Source organism: Scardinius erythrophthalmus (genome assembly GCF_964197995.2).
Source record: "Scardinius erythrophthalmus genome assembly, chromosome: 4".
Taxonomy (NCBI): Eukaryota; Metazoa; Chordata; class Actinopteri; order Cypriniformes; family Leuciscidae; genus Scardinius; species Scardinius erythrophthalmus.
Window position 1 is genome coordinate 13856528 of NC_138224.1, and position 16892 is coordinate 13873419.

A 16892-nucleotide genomic window follows, 5' to 3' on the forward strand; every position below is an offset into this window, starting at 1 on the left:
CAATATACGGGACAGGAACAAGTATGCATTCTCTCTTGAATTCATTTTATTGACAGGAAACTTTACATTTAATATTTTAATTTTCAAAGTTTTTCATTTTGAAATCATTTGGTTACTGCTGCACCCTTGTGGTGCAAAACAGCTTAATATTTAGAATAGAACAGAATATAATGTATTACCACTTAGATCAAACTGTGAGATTTGATGAATTTTGGTGAAACATCTATATTCTATCTATTGTCATACTTGTTCAATTTGAACTGAATTTTTAACACATTTTATTATAATCTTTAGTGAACTAGTGTCATAATTTACTTATACATAGACACTACAAATATTATTTGTTAATACGTAGATAATTGCTGTAGACGTTAGCGCTTCATAATTTACAAACAGATAGTCACTTGTCTCCATCTACAGGTGTAATTTAACTGTAGGCTAAAGACTAAGAAAAAACTGAAAAAACTACATGTATGCCTACTGATTTATTACAACTGTTAGTTATATATAAAAATGCTTACATGGTAGTCAGACATATATAAATATATATGGAAATATTTTGTCAGAAATGTAGGCTAGTTACATCCTGTTCTTGTCACAGTTAAAATCCTCATTTCAATAAAATTTAATAAATATTGTTTCGCCAGGTTAGGCGACTGATTATTAATCACTCATACCACTTAGATCTAAGTGGCAATAAATGATATTCTGATGCAGGGAGGAGATCCAGTCAGATGATTAAGGCCAATTTTTATTTCTGAACAGCAGACAAACAAATAATTAATTTGATAATTCATCAAGAATCAGAACAGTTAAAATCACTTCTAATATTTCCAAGTAAAATATAATTAAAACACTCTGAGTATAATATCTTAGCCTAAAGATAATTAAATTTGGTTGAGAGATCTCTCTTTGAAAAGGTTGTGAAGGAGCAAGGTCTGAGTCGACTGACCGGAACAGAAAATATATACTTCTGCAGATGCTTATCAGCACAGGGCTAACTTCCTCTTTCCGATCTCATTCGAGCAAACCCGAAAGACAAAGACATATCTTTATTTTGTGGTTTCACACATTGAGGCGGACACACTCGTGCCCCATGTGTCAGAAAGTTGTTAATCTTAATTCACAATAAAGAACTACTGCACATGTCTCTTCTGCAAGATGTTCAGCTAAGATACCATTCGTTTATCACTTTATTCTGAGACATTCAAGCATTCGTGGTCTGTCTTGCAAACTTATAGACTCTTGACCTCATTTAAACAGCTATAGCTTACAAAGGTTCACCCAAAGTCAATCAGCTACATTTGAGGCATAAATATGAATAAAAGAAAAGCATTTAACATACATTTCAAATGATACTAATGATAAACACATCAAATGATAATACTATTAAGAAACACAACAACATGATATTAATGTTTTCTTAAAATAAATGATTTTTAGGATCTAAATGATTAAATGATAAAATATAAGCAAATGATAAAACATAATCAAGAAATATATTTTTCCCTGCTTCATCATATTTTATTCTAAATATGAAGCTGTTTTTACACCACAAAGGTGCAGCACAGTAACCAGGATTATAGAACTTAAAGATAAAGATAATAAATATAAAGTCCGCTGTCAACAAAATGTTTTTCAAGAGAGAGTTCCTTTTACTCTTATTTTATGTAGGATTATGAAAAGTGTCTCATCATGATATGGTATAACTTACAAAGTCAGGAAGTCATCAGGCATCTTCAGAGCCGCTGCTTTCACTTCTATCCACTTCAGCCGTCGACGCATCTGAGCGCAGTTGATCTCTGTGACAAGATCTCGAAACTTCAGCTGATCTCTCAGATATGCAAGATGAGAGGATACTTACTTGGAATACTTGTGCTCCCACTTTTGAAACATTGCATTTGCGGTGATGTGGTGAACTTTGATGGAGACATCAAGGACTTTGTAGTTGGTAAAAGTAAGTTGTTCATTCTTACTGACCATCGACTACATCAGATGAGACTCGATCTTTCTGAGGAGAAGAGGAAGGACATCACTAATGCCACTCATCAAAATAGAGTCAACATTCTAGTGCCTTTTGATGACAACGACACCCTGATAACCTGTGGGACCTTTAGAGATGGATATTGTGAAGTTCTTGATATAAATGACATTACAAAGAGTATTTACTATGAAAGTGGTATCTCGGTAGGACCGAGCCAGAATGAGAAATCTGTTGCGTTCATAGCAGGTCCAAGTACCGGTAGGTACATTTTGGTTGGGAAAAATGACAAAAGCACTCAAGATTCCCAGTATCCTGTTGTTAAATTGTGGAACACTTTAAAGTCTCAGTATATGGGTATTTTCAACTACATAGAAGAAGGAATACACCCCTCCATCCAGAGCACCGCTAGAGATGTGGAGTTTGTTGACGGATTCCAGAGAGTTTCTCCCTCAGAGTCCTACTTATTTCTCAATGCAAAGACTGACTCGGAGAGGAAAGTGCACGTCCTGCGGATGGACAGCAATAAAAGAAAAAAGAAAGACATCTTTAAATCCCTACAGGCTGCAACGATAGAGTGCTGCAATGATAAAGCTCGTCCAGTGCTCGTCTCCTCCACCGTTATTCCCTCAGGGAACGCTGTTATTTGGGCAGGAGTGTTCAGTGCAAAGAATCAGCAGGATCCGGAGAACACCGCGCTGGCTCTGTACGACATCAGTACAGTTCAAGGCAAAGTGAAGGGTTTCTGCGCTACTGGTGAAAAATGTGATTCGGAGGTTGGAAAATCAGCATTTATGTGCTCAATATAGCCTACATGTTTTTTTTTTTTGTTTTTTTTATTATTGTTGGTTTTTTTTTTTTACAAATGTAGTAGTTGTACCGATTTGAGTTACCCTATATATAATAATTGTAATAGAATATATAATATGTTGCATGAGAAAACTTAATTTCACTGTTCACCAAAGTCATAATATTTTTGTTCTTTGTGTTGCAGAGTGGTAGTAACCTTCAGCCGCTCTCTGTGGTGTTCAAGTACAGCTCAATGTCATCAGTGGCAGCAGTTAGAAGTGGATCCTGGATTGTGTTGTTCATAGGAACCAGTGATGGACAACTGATAAAGGTCTCCTTCACCTCTCAATAAGTTTTCATTTCTAAATTCCTGCCCTCCATTTAATCTGTTGTTTACCTCTGCATTTGAACTAATACAATCACAATTTATGATTTGTATTTCTATTTGTTGTTCTAGCTGGTTTTGGATGAGAAATTCACACCAGGCTGTCCAATAGTGCTGTACAAATCTGATGATGAACGAGCAGTGCTTCCCAGAATGCACTTTGATCCAGCAGATTTCAAATATATCTACATCGCTGTGAGGAAAGAGGTGAGATTTAGAAATTTAGAAATTGCAATTACTTTACTTGTGTGTTACAGTACATTGAATCATCATACTTGTCTCTTTCTGCTCATGTTTTTGATGTAGCTCAGAAAAGTGTCTGTGGTTCAGTGTGCTAAATACAGCTCTCTGAAAGACTGCAGAGCTGCTCTGGATCCTCTCTGCGGCTGGTGTGTGAACACACAGAGGTCAGCCTGCCTTTATCACATGGGACTTTTCACACATCACACATGCAATCTGCATAGGCTACAACATCACCTAACAGTAATATGTCTAATGGTTCACTGTTGAACAGTCTTTTAAATTCTTATCATCTATATGGACATGGTGAGCAGTGTGCAAACAGATCTGCATGTGATAAATTGATGATGTTTTTATCTAGATGTTCTACTCAAGATGAATGCTCAAATACTTCATGGGTGTCCATCCCAAAAAACTCTCTTAAGACACAGCTGCTTTCTTTTCAGATGACAGAGAACTCTTCTAGAAAGGTAGAGGGTCATAATCTTAAAATATTTATCATAGTTTAGGGAATATATTTAAGAAATAGTTTATAAGATCAAACATTGCCCTCTCCTACACAGGTTACTCTACATCTTGTCTTGAGTCTGGAGAGCACAGGAAATCCCGCCTTCTCATGTTCCTTCACCACAGGAAGTGTGAATCTGTGTGACGGGTCTGATCTGACTGCAGTTTTCCCAAACTGCTCCTGTAGTTTTCCTGATCACATACTTTATACTGGAGGTTAGTTTTCTACTAATGAAGTTGTATGTGCGTATTATACAGTACATTTTTGTAGTCAGAATATGATTTTTTGGTAACAGAATTAGCACAAGAGCTCTGAGTATGTCAGAAATAGAGTGTGGCATCGGTTTACTGTTGGGGTTTTGTCGTGTAGTGTCGCACCGCATCCAGTGTAGTATCACTGACTATAATGGACGTTCTATTGTCTTTGTCCAGGAATAGCAGTGCTCGACTGCATGTTTTCAGTGTTCCACGACCTCAAGCTTAACCTGACAAATAGTAAACCATGGCAAATAGTCCTGTGCCATGAACAACAAGGTTCATCAGACTCAGTGAAATCTTGGTTGTACATGGTTGGAAATTGAAATCCATGGATTAGTGTGGATGTCAAAACCAAACTGGGATATTACTTAACAATTAGTTAATAGTCATGTGCCTCAACAAGTAAAGTCATAACATAATGCTACATTTGCAAATCATTAGTTAATGATTAATAAAAGCAGACAACTGGAAGTTGAAGTACAATGCTTTGACCAACTGTGGTAATTAACGCATTAATTTACACTTTTAGTTAATAAAATAATTTATTAAGGAATTAATACATTATGACACATTTAATTAATAACAATTCATATATTACTTAATGTATTAATCATTTAGAATCTTTATTAGTTAATGATGCAGTAATCATTAATTAATGGTTTAGTTCTTCATGAGTCATACATTAACACATCATTATCTGTGCATTAGTTAATCATGAATTAATGCTTATTAGTGCACCCGTATTGTAAAGTGTTACTGATAACCATAAACATTTTTGATAATCTATTCAGTTTCAGAAGTCTCTGCTACTGTTACCATTAAGGATCAGAAGATCACAGAGACACTGACACTGAGGAACTGCTCCAGTATCACAGAAAACACAAATGCTTCTTATACACAGTGAGAAAATGAAATTCAGTGTGAAGAATTGCATAGTTCAGAAATGATAACACAGAGCTTTATAGGTTATATTAATAAATCATATCATGAATCATGAATGCAGGTGTGTGCAGTGTGTCTCATCTGGGTGTCAGTGGTCCTCTTCCTCTCAGCGTTGTGATTGGACACATGGAACTGGACCACAGTTACTCATACAGGTGAGACATGCTTCATTATACATATTGGGAAATACGTACTGTATATGTAACCTTTATAAAGATTCAATATGATATTAATTCATTGGTAATAGCTTAAATATAATTGTGTCGACTGAAGAAAACTCAGGAAGTAAATGAACCACTCAGTTCTCTCTCTTTTTCTACTTTTAAGGATGCATGTAAAGATCTACGCCCTGAGATTATCTACAGAGTAAGTCAAGTCAAGTCAAGTCATCTTCATTTATATAGTGCTTTTAACAATGTAGATTGTTCCAAAGCGGCTTTACAGAAATACAAGGATAGTTTAAAGTAACAGAGATTGTTTTGGCTTTATAGCAGTTCTTGAATAAAGTTATTTTCCAGCTAAAGCTGATTGATTCACTTCTGTCGCAACGATCATTAGTTATTAACTTAGGGGCCGCTAACACGACACCGTTTTAACAGGAAACTGAGGAGAAACTAGTTGGCACTTTAGCACCCCGCTATGACATCGGGTCCAGGCGCAGGTCCTTCATCAGATCTGGATACAGCCTGGATCCGGCAGGCTGCGGGAAAACCTCGGGATAAACAAAAACACTAAAATTAGCGTAGATGCAATTCTTCTTATGATGTAACGAGTACATCAGGATTTATGGGAAGTGTTCCCGGTTCCGGCTGACCTGATCTTTGCAGCCTAACATTGAATTATAGAAGTCTATAATGTGTTATGTGTATGCTAGGTCAAAGAGATGTGTTTTTAGTCTAGCTTTGAACTGACAGAGTGTGTCTGCTTCCCAGACAATGGTAGGAAGACTGTTCCAAAGTTTTGGTGCTAAATAGGAGAAGGATCTACCGCCAGCAGTCGATTTTGATATTCTAGGTATTATCAACTGGCCGGGATTTAGAGATCGCAATAGACGTGAAGGACTATAATGCGTTAAGAGCTCGCTCAAGTGCTGCAGAGCTAAACCATTTAGTGCTTTGTAAGTAATCAGCAATATTTTAAAATTTATACGATGTTTAAAAGGGAGCCAATGCAGTGTTGATAGAACAGGGCTAATATGGTCATACTTCCTGGTTCTGGTAAAAACTCGAGCTGCTGCGTTTTGGACCAGCTGTAGTTTGTTTATCAAGCGTGCAGGGCTACCACCCAGTAGAGCATTACAATAATCTAGCCTTGAGGTCATGAACGCATGAACTAATTGCTCCGTATTTGTCAATGAGAGCATATGGTGTAGTTTAGATATATTTTTAAGATGGAAAAATGCGGTTTTACAGATACTAGACACTTGACTTTCAAATGAAAGATTGATATTAAAGAGCACACCCAGGTTCCTAACCGACGACAAAGACTTAACAGAGCAGCCATCAAGTGTTAGACAGTATTCTAGGTTATTACGTGAGGAAGTTTTTTTGTCCAATAATTAGAATCTCTGTTTTTTCAGAATTTAGTAGTAGGAAATTACTAGTCATCCAATTTTTTTATATCAGCTATGCATTCCATTAATTTTGTGAATTGGTAGTTTTAGTTAGGTTGTGAAGAAATATAGAGCTGAGTATCGTCGGCATAACAGTGAAAGCTAATTCCATGCTTCCTAATGATATCTCCTAATGGTAGCATGTACAGAGTGAACAGCAGTGGTCCTAGTACTGAGCCTTGTGGTACGCCATACTGAACTTGTGATCGATGAGACATCTCTTCATTTACTGATACAAACTGATAACGGTCAGATTAGTATGATTTAAACCATGCTAGTGCAATTCCACTAATGCCAACATAAATTTCAAGTCTATTTAAAAGAATGTTGTGGTCAATAGTGTCAAATGCAGCACTAAGATTGAGTAACACCAATAGAGAGATACAACCACGATCGGATGATAAGAGCAAATCATTTGTAACTCTAATGAGAGCAGTCTCAGCACTATGGTACAGTCTAAATCCTGACTAAAAATCCACGCAGATATCATTTCTTTCTAAAAAGGAACATAGTTGTGAAGATACTGCCTTTTCTAGTATCTTTGACAGAAAGGGTAAATTCAAGATCGGCCTGTAATTGACTAATTTTTTAGGATCAAGTTGCGTTATTTTTTTAACAAGCGGTTTAATCATAGCCAGCTTAAAGGTTTTTGGTACGTATCCTAATGACAAAGATGAATTAATGATAGTAAGAAGAGGATCTATTACCTCTGGAAGCATCTCTTTCAGTAGCTTAGTCGGTATAGGGTCTAACATACATGTTGTCGGTTTAGATGATTTAATGAGTTCAGAAATTCAAATTTTTCCTTTGGGAGACTACAATGCACTGCCTGATGCGATACTGTAGTAGACGGTTGCATAGTTATAATTTTGCCCCTGATATTATCAATCTTATAAGTGAAGAAGTTCATAAAGTCATTACTGCTGTGTTGCTTGGAAATTTCTTGGCTTGAAGCTTTCTTTTTCGTTAGTTTAGCCACTGTTTCAAATAAATACCTAAATACCTTTTATTTTCTTCTAATAGGGTTGAAAAATAAGCAGATCTAGCAGCTTTAAGGCCTCTCTGTATGCAATCGAACTCTCTTTCCATGAAATGCGAAATACCTCTAGTTTTGTTTTCTTCCAGTTGCGCTCCATTTTTCTGGCTGCTCTCTTAAGGGCCTGAGTGTGCTCGTTGTACCACGGCATTGGACTATTTTCTTTAATCTTCTTTAAGCGCAACGGAGCAACTATGTCTATAGTGCTGACAAAGAGAAAGATAAAAGTTTCTTTTGCAATATCGAGTTCTTCTAAGCTATCCGGGATGCTGAGATGATGAAACTGATTAGGAAGATTATTAATAATGCAATCTTTAGTGGCAGAAGTGATAGATCTAACATATTTGTAACACGGAGCCGGACTTTGCAGCTGCTAAATGTAATTTACACAAGACTAGAAAATGATCTGAGATGTCATCGCTCTGCTGCAGAATTTCAACGGCATCAACAATTATTCCTTGCGATAATATTAGATCTAGAGTATGATTACGACAATGAGTGGGTCCTGACACGTGTTGTCTAACTCCAATAGAGTTAAGAATGTCTTTAAATGCCAATCCCAATGCATCTTTTTCGTTATCTACATGTATATTTAGATCACCAACAATTAGTACTTTATCTGCAGAAAGTCAGCAAATACTTTGATAAAATCTTTATGGTGCCCTGGTGGCCTGTATACAGTAGCCAGCACAAATCTCAAACGTGATTTGTCATTTACATAATATATTTTTACATTAAGCACCAACACTTCAAAAGAAGTATATTTAAAACTAGATTTCTTAGTGATTTTGAAAATATTACTATAAATTACAGCGACACCTCCCCCTTTGCGTTTCAGACAAGGTTCATGTTTATAACAGTAATCTTGCGGGGTGGACTCATTTAAAGTAATGTAATCGTTTGGTTTTAGCCAGGTTCCTGAAATATTCTAAAAAATATTTTTAACTTCTGTTCCTTAAAAATGTTGTGTTAAATTATATGGATTTTTTTTTTCTATTTTTTTTTTTCCTGCACTCCCTTACTGAGTGCAACTTTTGTCTACTGTAGGAGCCAGAGATTCTCTCTCTGGAGCCCAACAAGGTTTCTTTCCATGGCAGAAACAACGTTTTATTAAGAGGAAAGAACCTGGAATCTGTTACTAAAATCCATATTCAAGGGGATCTGGACTGTATTCCTAAAGAGTGAGACTCTGTGTGTTTGTGTTTAGTCGTATTTATGAATGTGTGTAGATTGAGATAAATGATATTGTATATCTGTGCATGAATGTTTCCCCTCAGATCTCCAGTGTTTGATCGCTCCAGCGACACTTTAAGGTTCCACATTCCTCCCAGTGGAACTAAAGGAACAGTGAAAGTGTGTGTTGTTACTCCTGACGACCGTTGTCATGGTAACAGTATCATCACTTACAGTTCCCAGCCCAGCTGCACAGGAATACAGCCCACAGTCTCCTGGAGGAGGTAAGAGCTTTCAGACCACTGGCAGAACAGCTTCCATATCCCATCAGTGCCTTGAGATGAAAACTGCTCATTTTAAATGCTTAATCAAATGTCATACAGCCTATTTTAGACACAGAATTTGCAAGAATGCTGTTAATGTGGGAAAATAATTTTTGCAGTGTAATGATCTGGGGTCTCATTTATAAAACTGTGCGTAGGAACCTTACTAAAAGTGTACGTGCGCCCGAAAGCCAAAAATGGCGTACACAAAAAAATATTCGGATTTATAAAACCGTTCGTACACCAGAACCTGCGCAGAATTCACTTTATAAATCCCAGTCAGCGGAAGATTGTGCGCACATGCGTCTCCTCCCCGAAATAACCATATATGGAGCTTACAACGCCTAGTTTTACTATGCAGATCCTCATCTGCATATCATTTGCATATGATTATTCATCCACGTGATAACGATACAAGACACATACATTAATAAAAATCAAGTAGTTGCCTATCCTTGCCTTGTTTTTGAATACATAAATCAAATAGTGTAAAATACATTTCAGAGAAAGTTTTTCTCAATCTTTTCCACTGGCCGAAATGTATTTTTAATTGATATTTTTAATGGAAACAGATAGGCCTTGGGCATTATTTGCACAAAACTTTTTTCTCAGACAATCTGGTATTATCTTGATAAGCAGTTATCTCTGTGGTTAAAACATTAAAACACAGCATGCCAGAGCAAAAGTGTTCAAAAACACCGCATCCACAACAAATATTTCTACTGACTGAATTCTATTGCCTACGATCGGTCAGCGAGCGACGCCTCGTGGTTCCATCACAGAAAGCCACAAAATCACTTTCCAGAACATTCTCATTCACAGTTCCGTGCTGGTGGAACGCACTCCCCTCCCTCATCCGGAATGCAGAATCCCTGACAACATTCAAAAGACAGCTGAAAACCAATCTATTCCGTGAGCACTTAACCTCTTAAAAAAAAAAAATTCCTTTCCCTTTGAAACATCACTTATCAGGCTTATGCTACTCTGAATAATGCCTGAACTTCGTATTTTGAGCACTCCTTGTGTTGTTGTTTTTGCCTCTTCATGATGACTCGCTTAATTTAGTCCTAATTTGTAAGTCGCTTTGGATAAAAGTGTCTGCTAAATGACTAAATGTAAATGTAAATGTATGTAAATTTGAATATAAAAATGTTGTAACTTCTCAGTAATGATTTCATGTTTAAGTGCTAAACTCCATTAATTTGAATGGCATATTTAATCTAAATGTTTATATCAGAAATAAAACATAGTTTAAATCATTATTTTATTTATTTAAACTGTTATTTGCGTCAGTTTCACTAAACGGCCCAACGCGCTTGCTGGCGCGGACATTTAAGAAGGGATGTATATATGCTTCAAGTGACAGGCTTGGTGAGTGAAATTATATTTGTATTATCTTTCTGTATATGTTAAATTTTCTTTAGATATTCTGTCTAAAAGTGACCAAAAAGACACTTAACTCCAGCTCACCATCGGTGTCGCCAATTCCCTTTGTCTCCAGAATGTGCGTACGCACATTCTCCCGTCAAGTTTGTTTTTTATAGATCACAACCTTTGCCTGGGAACTGGCGTACGTACGTTTCCAGCCCCGTTTTGTGCGTACGCACGCTTTATAAATGAGACCCCTGCAGAGTTACTCTTGATGAAAAAATAAATAAATTAAAAAACCCACTTATATGCAAGAAAGGTCAGGTCATTTCCATGTTTTGTCTTTGTTCTGAGAGCTGCAGTTTGTAACGGTCACTTTGTGCACTTACGGTAATTTGAGGTAGAATGAGAACTGCACATGTGTGTAGAGAGTGTGTCTGTAAAAGATGTGAAAGGTGAGCAAGAGAAGATAACCACTCTCCCGACTTTTGTAAACTTTCATTTATTTCCCTTTATTTGTGACCAGAGTTGAATGTTTATTTGTATTTTTTTTCTCACTCAATCGTACGCGGATGAGTGTGACGTTTAAGTCATTTTATTAAACCCGGGGAAAATACGCATCTCTCATCTCTCGTGCTTCTTTTCCTCCGACACCACATATTGTTTTTCTCTCTGGGCAACAACATCTCAACTTTGTGTTACAAAGTTTACTGACTCTTGTGTGACCAAGACTAGTCTTTAGTTTAGTAAGAGCAAACTGCTTCCTAACAGCCAGACTGTTTTCATGTTTTCGGCAGGTTTTACTTCCATTGGTTGCTGAAACATCTTGAATTTTGTGTCTTTGTGTTGGTGTGTGTAAAATACACATTCAGGAAAGTTAGTGGGAGGAATTAAAATGTTAATACTGTACTTTTACTGTAACATTGTTTATTATGCATTATTGACTGAAATTGGTTTAATATCTCTTTATTCAGTGGTGGAAGGAAGATTGATGTTCAGGGGAGCAATATGGAATCTGTGGAATCAGTTATTGTCCGTCACTCTAATAAAGAGCTTCAAACACAATACAGCAGAAGCTCAGAGGTAAGACTGACACACAGAGGTCAAAGGGTGAATTACGTCAATGAATCAAGGGGATAAAATCTTTAATTAAAGTTATATTGGAGTCATATTTTCATTGTCTCTCTTTTCTCAGGGCTTTTGGTTTCATTCCCCTCGTTATTATGGCAGTGGACAGTTAAGCTTATTATTGAAAGTTGTGAACACCACTATTGACTGTGGGTATTTGTCCTACGAGCCTGATCCAGAATTCACATTCACCGCCTTACAGGTGGCCAACGACCTACTGGTGAACATTCAGGTAAAAAATTGCTAAAAACTGAGCAAGACCTGAACTTTATAATTTGAGTTAACACAAATTCATCTTGTGGATCTCTATTTCTCAGAAAAAGGCAGATGCATTGACCTTGAGAATGAGTGAGGTGAAAGTGACGGGTCTACGGGGAGATCAGCAGTATCAGTGTGTTTTGGAGGTGTTTGAGTACAATGCCATCATCTGTAAGATTAAAGGAGAATCAGGAGCCGTCACAGATGTGGACTCAATAACTGTACGCCTGGTTTTTGATATTTTCAATTCTTTGGTAAATCTATAAACATGGAAATTCATAATTTGACTTGATAATTGCTGTTAACATTCCTGTGTTAAGTTTAATTTAAATCTTATTAAATCAACTTGATTGATTTGAAAAAAAGATGCATGAGATTAAAAGACCTTGCTTTTCATTGTCATTTAGATCACGATTGGGAATTATGTTCTCAGGATGGGGAATCCAAAGCATTTGTTCTGCCTCAGTGCACAGAACACACCTGGCCAAGTATGAAAAAGCAATGAAAACTGAGAAATTTCTTTGAAAAAGGCTTAAAATCATTATTTGTTATATATATATTGTTATGTATATATTATTATACATACATACATACATACATACATACATATACATTTCATTAATTAACATATCAGTTAATTATTCATAAATAAAAATGTTTTGTCATTGCTTTAACTATTCAACAACGTGCGCTCAAATATCCTGTGAGAGCAATCCTGAGACTGAACATCAGGTGGCGCTATATACTATACTATATACAATCAATTCAAAGTTCATGCAGAGGACTGGTTTGTTATTTAGTTATTTTGTAGGAGAATGCTTTCATTGATTCTTTTTCATCGAACACCAACAAAATTCTTCTGTTATATTTTGTTATTAATCTGATAATTTATGTTATCATTACACTGCCTTACACCTCATACTTACTAATAAACATGCCAAACATAAAATCCTTTCAAAAAGAGTCTGGTCTGATTTATATTAACAAGCACACATGAACTCACAGAAACTTTTACTTCTGCAAGTCACCAGCACACATTTCAGAGCACAGCGTGGTTACTCTAAAATAAAATAGAATAGAATAGAATTTGTCTATATCTCTAACATGATATAAACCTTAAATATCTTAAGAACACTAAAAGGTCTTCTAAACACAGATCTGAATTGTTCTGTATGTATCATTATCACATGTGCTATGTTGTATACTAAAGATTCCACATTTTTAACAAACATACCAGCTGTGCATAAAATTGTAATATTTCATTGTAGTGCCTTTATATTTCATACATTCAATAACATAATATATACAAAAGTGTGCAAATATCAGCCTAGTTCAGCTAAGCTAATATTATTATTAGGCTGTTTTTGTTGTTATTATCATCATCATTATTATGCCAGATGGACCGATGAGTTAAATAATGATTTTCAATGTAAAGAATTATGTTCTTAAACTACTTTCTTTCTGCATATACTGTAGGCTACAAATGTAGACCTATTCTTTTTCTATCGTCTGTGAAGTGCGTGATATTTGTGTCCAGTATGATATTTGTTTCATATTGATTTTCAGAGCCTAGTCAGGACACTAATAAGATTGTTATTATTAAACAAGTTGTTATACAAACTACGTGGAACTTCAGAGGCCCCTGGGCACAATGTCTTGTAGGGCCCCCCTCCCCATCCACACAATCAAACTTTTGAATTTCAAAATTCGATTCAGCGAGGGGTTATTTGAAGACTGCGCAGGGGCAAGTTGTTACGTCAGTGCTTTCTACACCTGCGCTTGACCAATTATTTAATTATATTTAAATGAATACAAATATCAGTAGCTTTTTATTAGTTATTAGGGCTGTAATGATATGCGATATGAAACCGAAATCAGACACTCAGATCCACAAACCTGTGTCGCGGTGTGAGAAGGCAGAATCGTGACACACCCCTTCCAACTCCCAGAGTTATCCTTCCCGACCAGATCCAATGCTACCACATCTTTAAATTACTATTAGTATTATTTGAAGTTAACATTCTAAAATACGTAGACCTAATAAAGGAGTCCAGACATTAGAAAAATATAAGTCTACACATGCGTTTTATATTTAATATGAGGGAAATACACATGCGTTACGGACGTGACACAAAAAATCTTTTAACTTTTAGGTGGAAAAATCATTTTAATCAATGTTTCATCAACCAATTGCCTGGATTTAATAAATAAGTGGTAAATATGGCAGACAATAGATAATCACGACACGGAGGCGCCGGCGCGTGAACTGGAGCTCGTCTCATAAATGAATGGAAACTAAGCATAGCCTATACGGTAGCCTACTTGCCTCACAGACCTGAGAAATATATCTATAGAAAGTTTAAAATGTGTACTTTTAAACAGAACAATTCAAAACGAAAGAAAACAGACTGCTCTCTGCTTATGTAAACTGGGTTTGGTGTATCGTTACAGCCCTATTGGTTATACATGGTGTCATTATCTGAAATGTAAAGAAAATTCTTCCTCGCTTGGGCCCCAAGTGCGCATGGGCCCCTGGGCTGTTCCCATAATGCCTATTGGGTAATCCGGGCTTGCCCGCGGACACATGAGCAGATGATCACTGTAACAAGATCTCACAATAGAATGCCTGTCCAACTGTCCAACGCTATCTCATGACCAATTCGTATGAATTTGTACAAGTGATAAAAAGGTGGCTAATTCGTACGAGTTCGTACGATCTCACTTGTACGAATTTGTACGATTTGTCTAAACCCACGTGATGGGTAGGTTTAGGGACGGGGTCAGGCGTAGGTCATTCGTATGAATTCATATGAATTGGGCAATTCGTAAAATATGATTTAGCAAAAATCTTACTAATTCATTCGAGTGAGGTCGTATGAATTAATAAGAATTAGCCACCTCATAGAATTCGTACAAATTGCCTTGAGATCAGGCTGAACTGTCTCTTACAAAAGTAGGCCTGTCCAACTGCTTGTTCAGATATTTAAGATAAGAATTATTTAAGATTATAATAAATTTAAAGTCTGCTGTCAATAAAATAATTTCAAGTGAGAGTTTCCTACATACTTTTTACTCTTATTTTATGTAGGATTATGAAAAGTGTCTCATCATGAAATGGTATAACTTACAAAACAAGTCAGGAAGGCATCAGGCATCTTCAGAGCAGAGGCGAACCAACACTGAGTGGGGGCCCCAGGCAAAATTAATCAATGAGGCCCTTTTTTTATATATATATGTATTTTATATATGTTTTATATAATATATAAGATTTTTTTGGTTAATATATCTTCATTGCTTAGAGATATTATTTTACAAAATTCAAAAAGTACTCAAAACAGAACATTTAACAGAACATAGGTTGTTTGTTTTTACAACATTGTGTGCTTATTTTTTTAATTAATGAAATGTCAATCTTCATCTTTATAACAGAAGATACAATACAACAATTTTCAAGATACAATAAATCTTCAAATATGTAACAGATTGTCACCTTAAACAGTCATTTGCACGGTGGAACAAGCAATGCTATTTAGAAATATATATTTAGCATCTTAATTGAATATTTGTTTTATTGTTTTATTAGTTCATTAACTAATTGTTTACTCAAGTTTAATGTAAAGAGCTGGATACTTATTACTAATGAAATAATGTCAACTATAGTAAATGTAAATGTATTGTTTATGTATTGTTGTATTGTTTATGCAAATGTATTGTTTAAAACTGGACATTTCAAGCTTTATATAGATATTTTTCTCACTTATGTGAGGCTATAGCCTATACGCTGTGTTTGTTTATTTTTGAGACGGCTCCAATTCACAGTCCATGAAAGCGCGCCCTGATTATTTTATTTTACAAAAGCACAAAGTTTTCTTGTTATTGTGAGTTTACACAAATAAAAGTAGTTGCGACTGATACATTATTATTTTCTGTATGGCCAGAAATTGAGTATTTTAAGTTGTTTCCAGTGTTTATAGGAAAATGCAAGTAATCGCGTCGGCGCCTCCATGTCATGCAGTGCGCGCTCCACACTCACACAAACACTTGGATATGCGCCTAATAATAGCGAACATTTATCTATGTTAAGGTTAGAGCGAGCGGCCATGCCAGACGGATAAGTCCTTTTTCATGTTTAACAAATCAAATCATGCATTTGCTAATTACCGCGAGTAAGCGCTGCTCCAGTTTGAAAAAGGCTGCTGAGGCGAGAAGGTAAAAGCATAAACGGGTAAAGAGAGAGGGGCCCCACTAAGGGGGATGCGGAGATGTTGCTGCGTCTTTATATTAACATTCCTGATTGTTTGAATGATCAGCCCTCGGGGGCCCCCTTAAAATGCGGGGCCCCAGGCAATTGCCTGGCTTGCCTGCTAGTCCAGTCATTTTATGAAAAAAGGTTGAACAAATTGCAACAGAAGCAAACTCAACTGATTTTGTATCCTCAATATGTCCTGAGAAAGAAAAAAAAGTCCCGAAGGATCCCATTAGGGGAAAGTTTCGAAAAAGACCCAAATATAGCCTATTCATTCTTTTTCTTACGTGAATAGGGTAAAAAATTTAACCTTTAGTTATCACCATGAAAATTACTGAGTTGATTACTTACATCAAGACAAACAAAAAATGTATTACAAGTTTTTTTAAACTGTTTGTTAACATGGACACACGCTGCATAATCTAATTACGTATGTGCTAATTTGCATAAATACCACAACAGATCTAAACATTGGGTCTAGCCAGGTGAAAATGTCTTGTTGAATCTTGTTGACATATAACAGTAAAATACTTAATGTTAAGGTCTGAATGGAACCCATTTAGGCTACCCATGAACATTAATAGATATATGTAGAGGCAGGAAGAAGTACTTTAAACCAGCTTTTATTAATTATTATTGCAGAGAT

General features: G+C 36.1%; 1 protein-coding gene across 2 annotated transcripts; it reads left to right on the top strand.

Moving 5' to 3' along the window:
* Positions 1–823: 823 nt before the first annotated feature.
* On the top strand, positions 824–12808 carry LOC308689389 (plexin-C1-like). Of its 2 annotated transcripts, none has more exons than XM_081363038.1 (15): positions 824–2757; positions 2976–3101; positions 3228–3362; positions 3462–3562; positions 3757–3865; positions 3959–4118; positions 4952–5060; positions 5164–5257; positions 5430–5468; positions 8798–8931; positions 9028–9207; positions 11589–11697; positions 11810–11974; positions 12060–12254; positions 12408–12808. In XM_081363038.1, the coding sequence occupies exons 1-15, from the start codon at positions 1696–1698 to the stop codon at positions 12492–12494; spliced, it is 2805 nt and encodes a 934-aa protein (XP_081219164.1). In that variant the 5' UTR covers positions 824–1695; the 3' UTR covers positions 12495–12808. The 2 variants fall into 2 exon arrangements, with proteins under 2 accessions (XP_081219164.1, XP_081219165.1); XM_081363039.1 differs by having other exon boundaries at positions 12060–12221.
* Positions 12809–16892: the final 4084 nt, after the last annotated feature.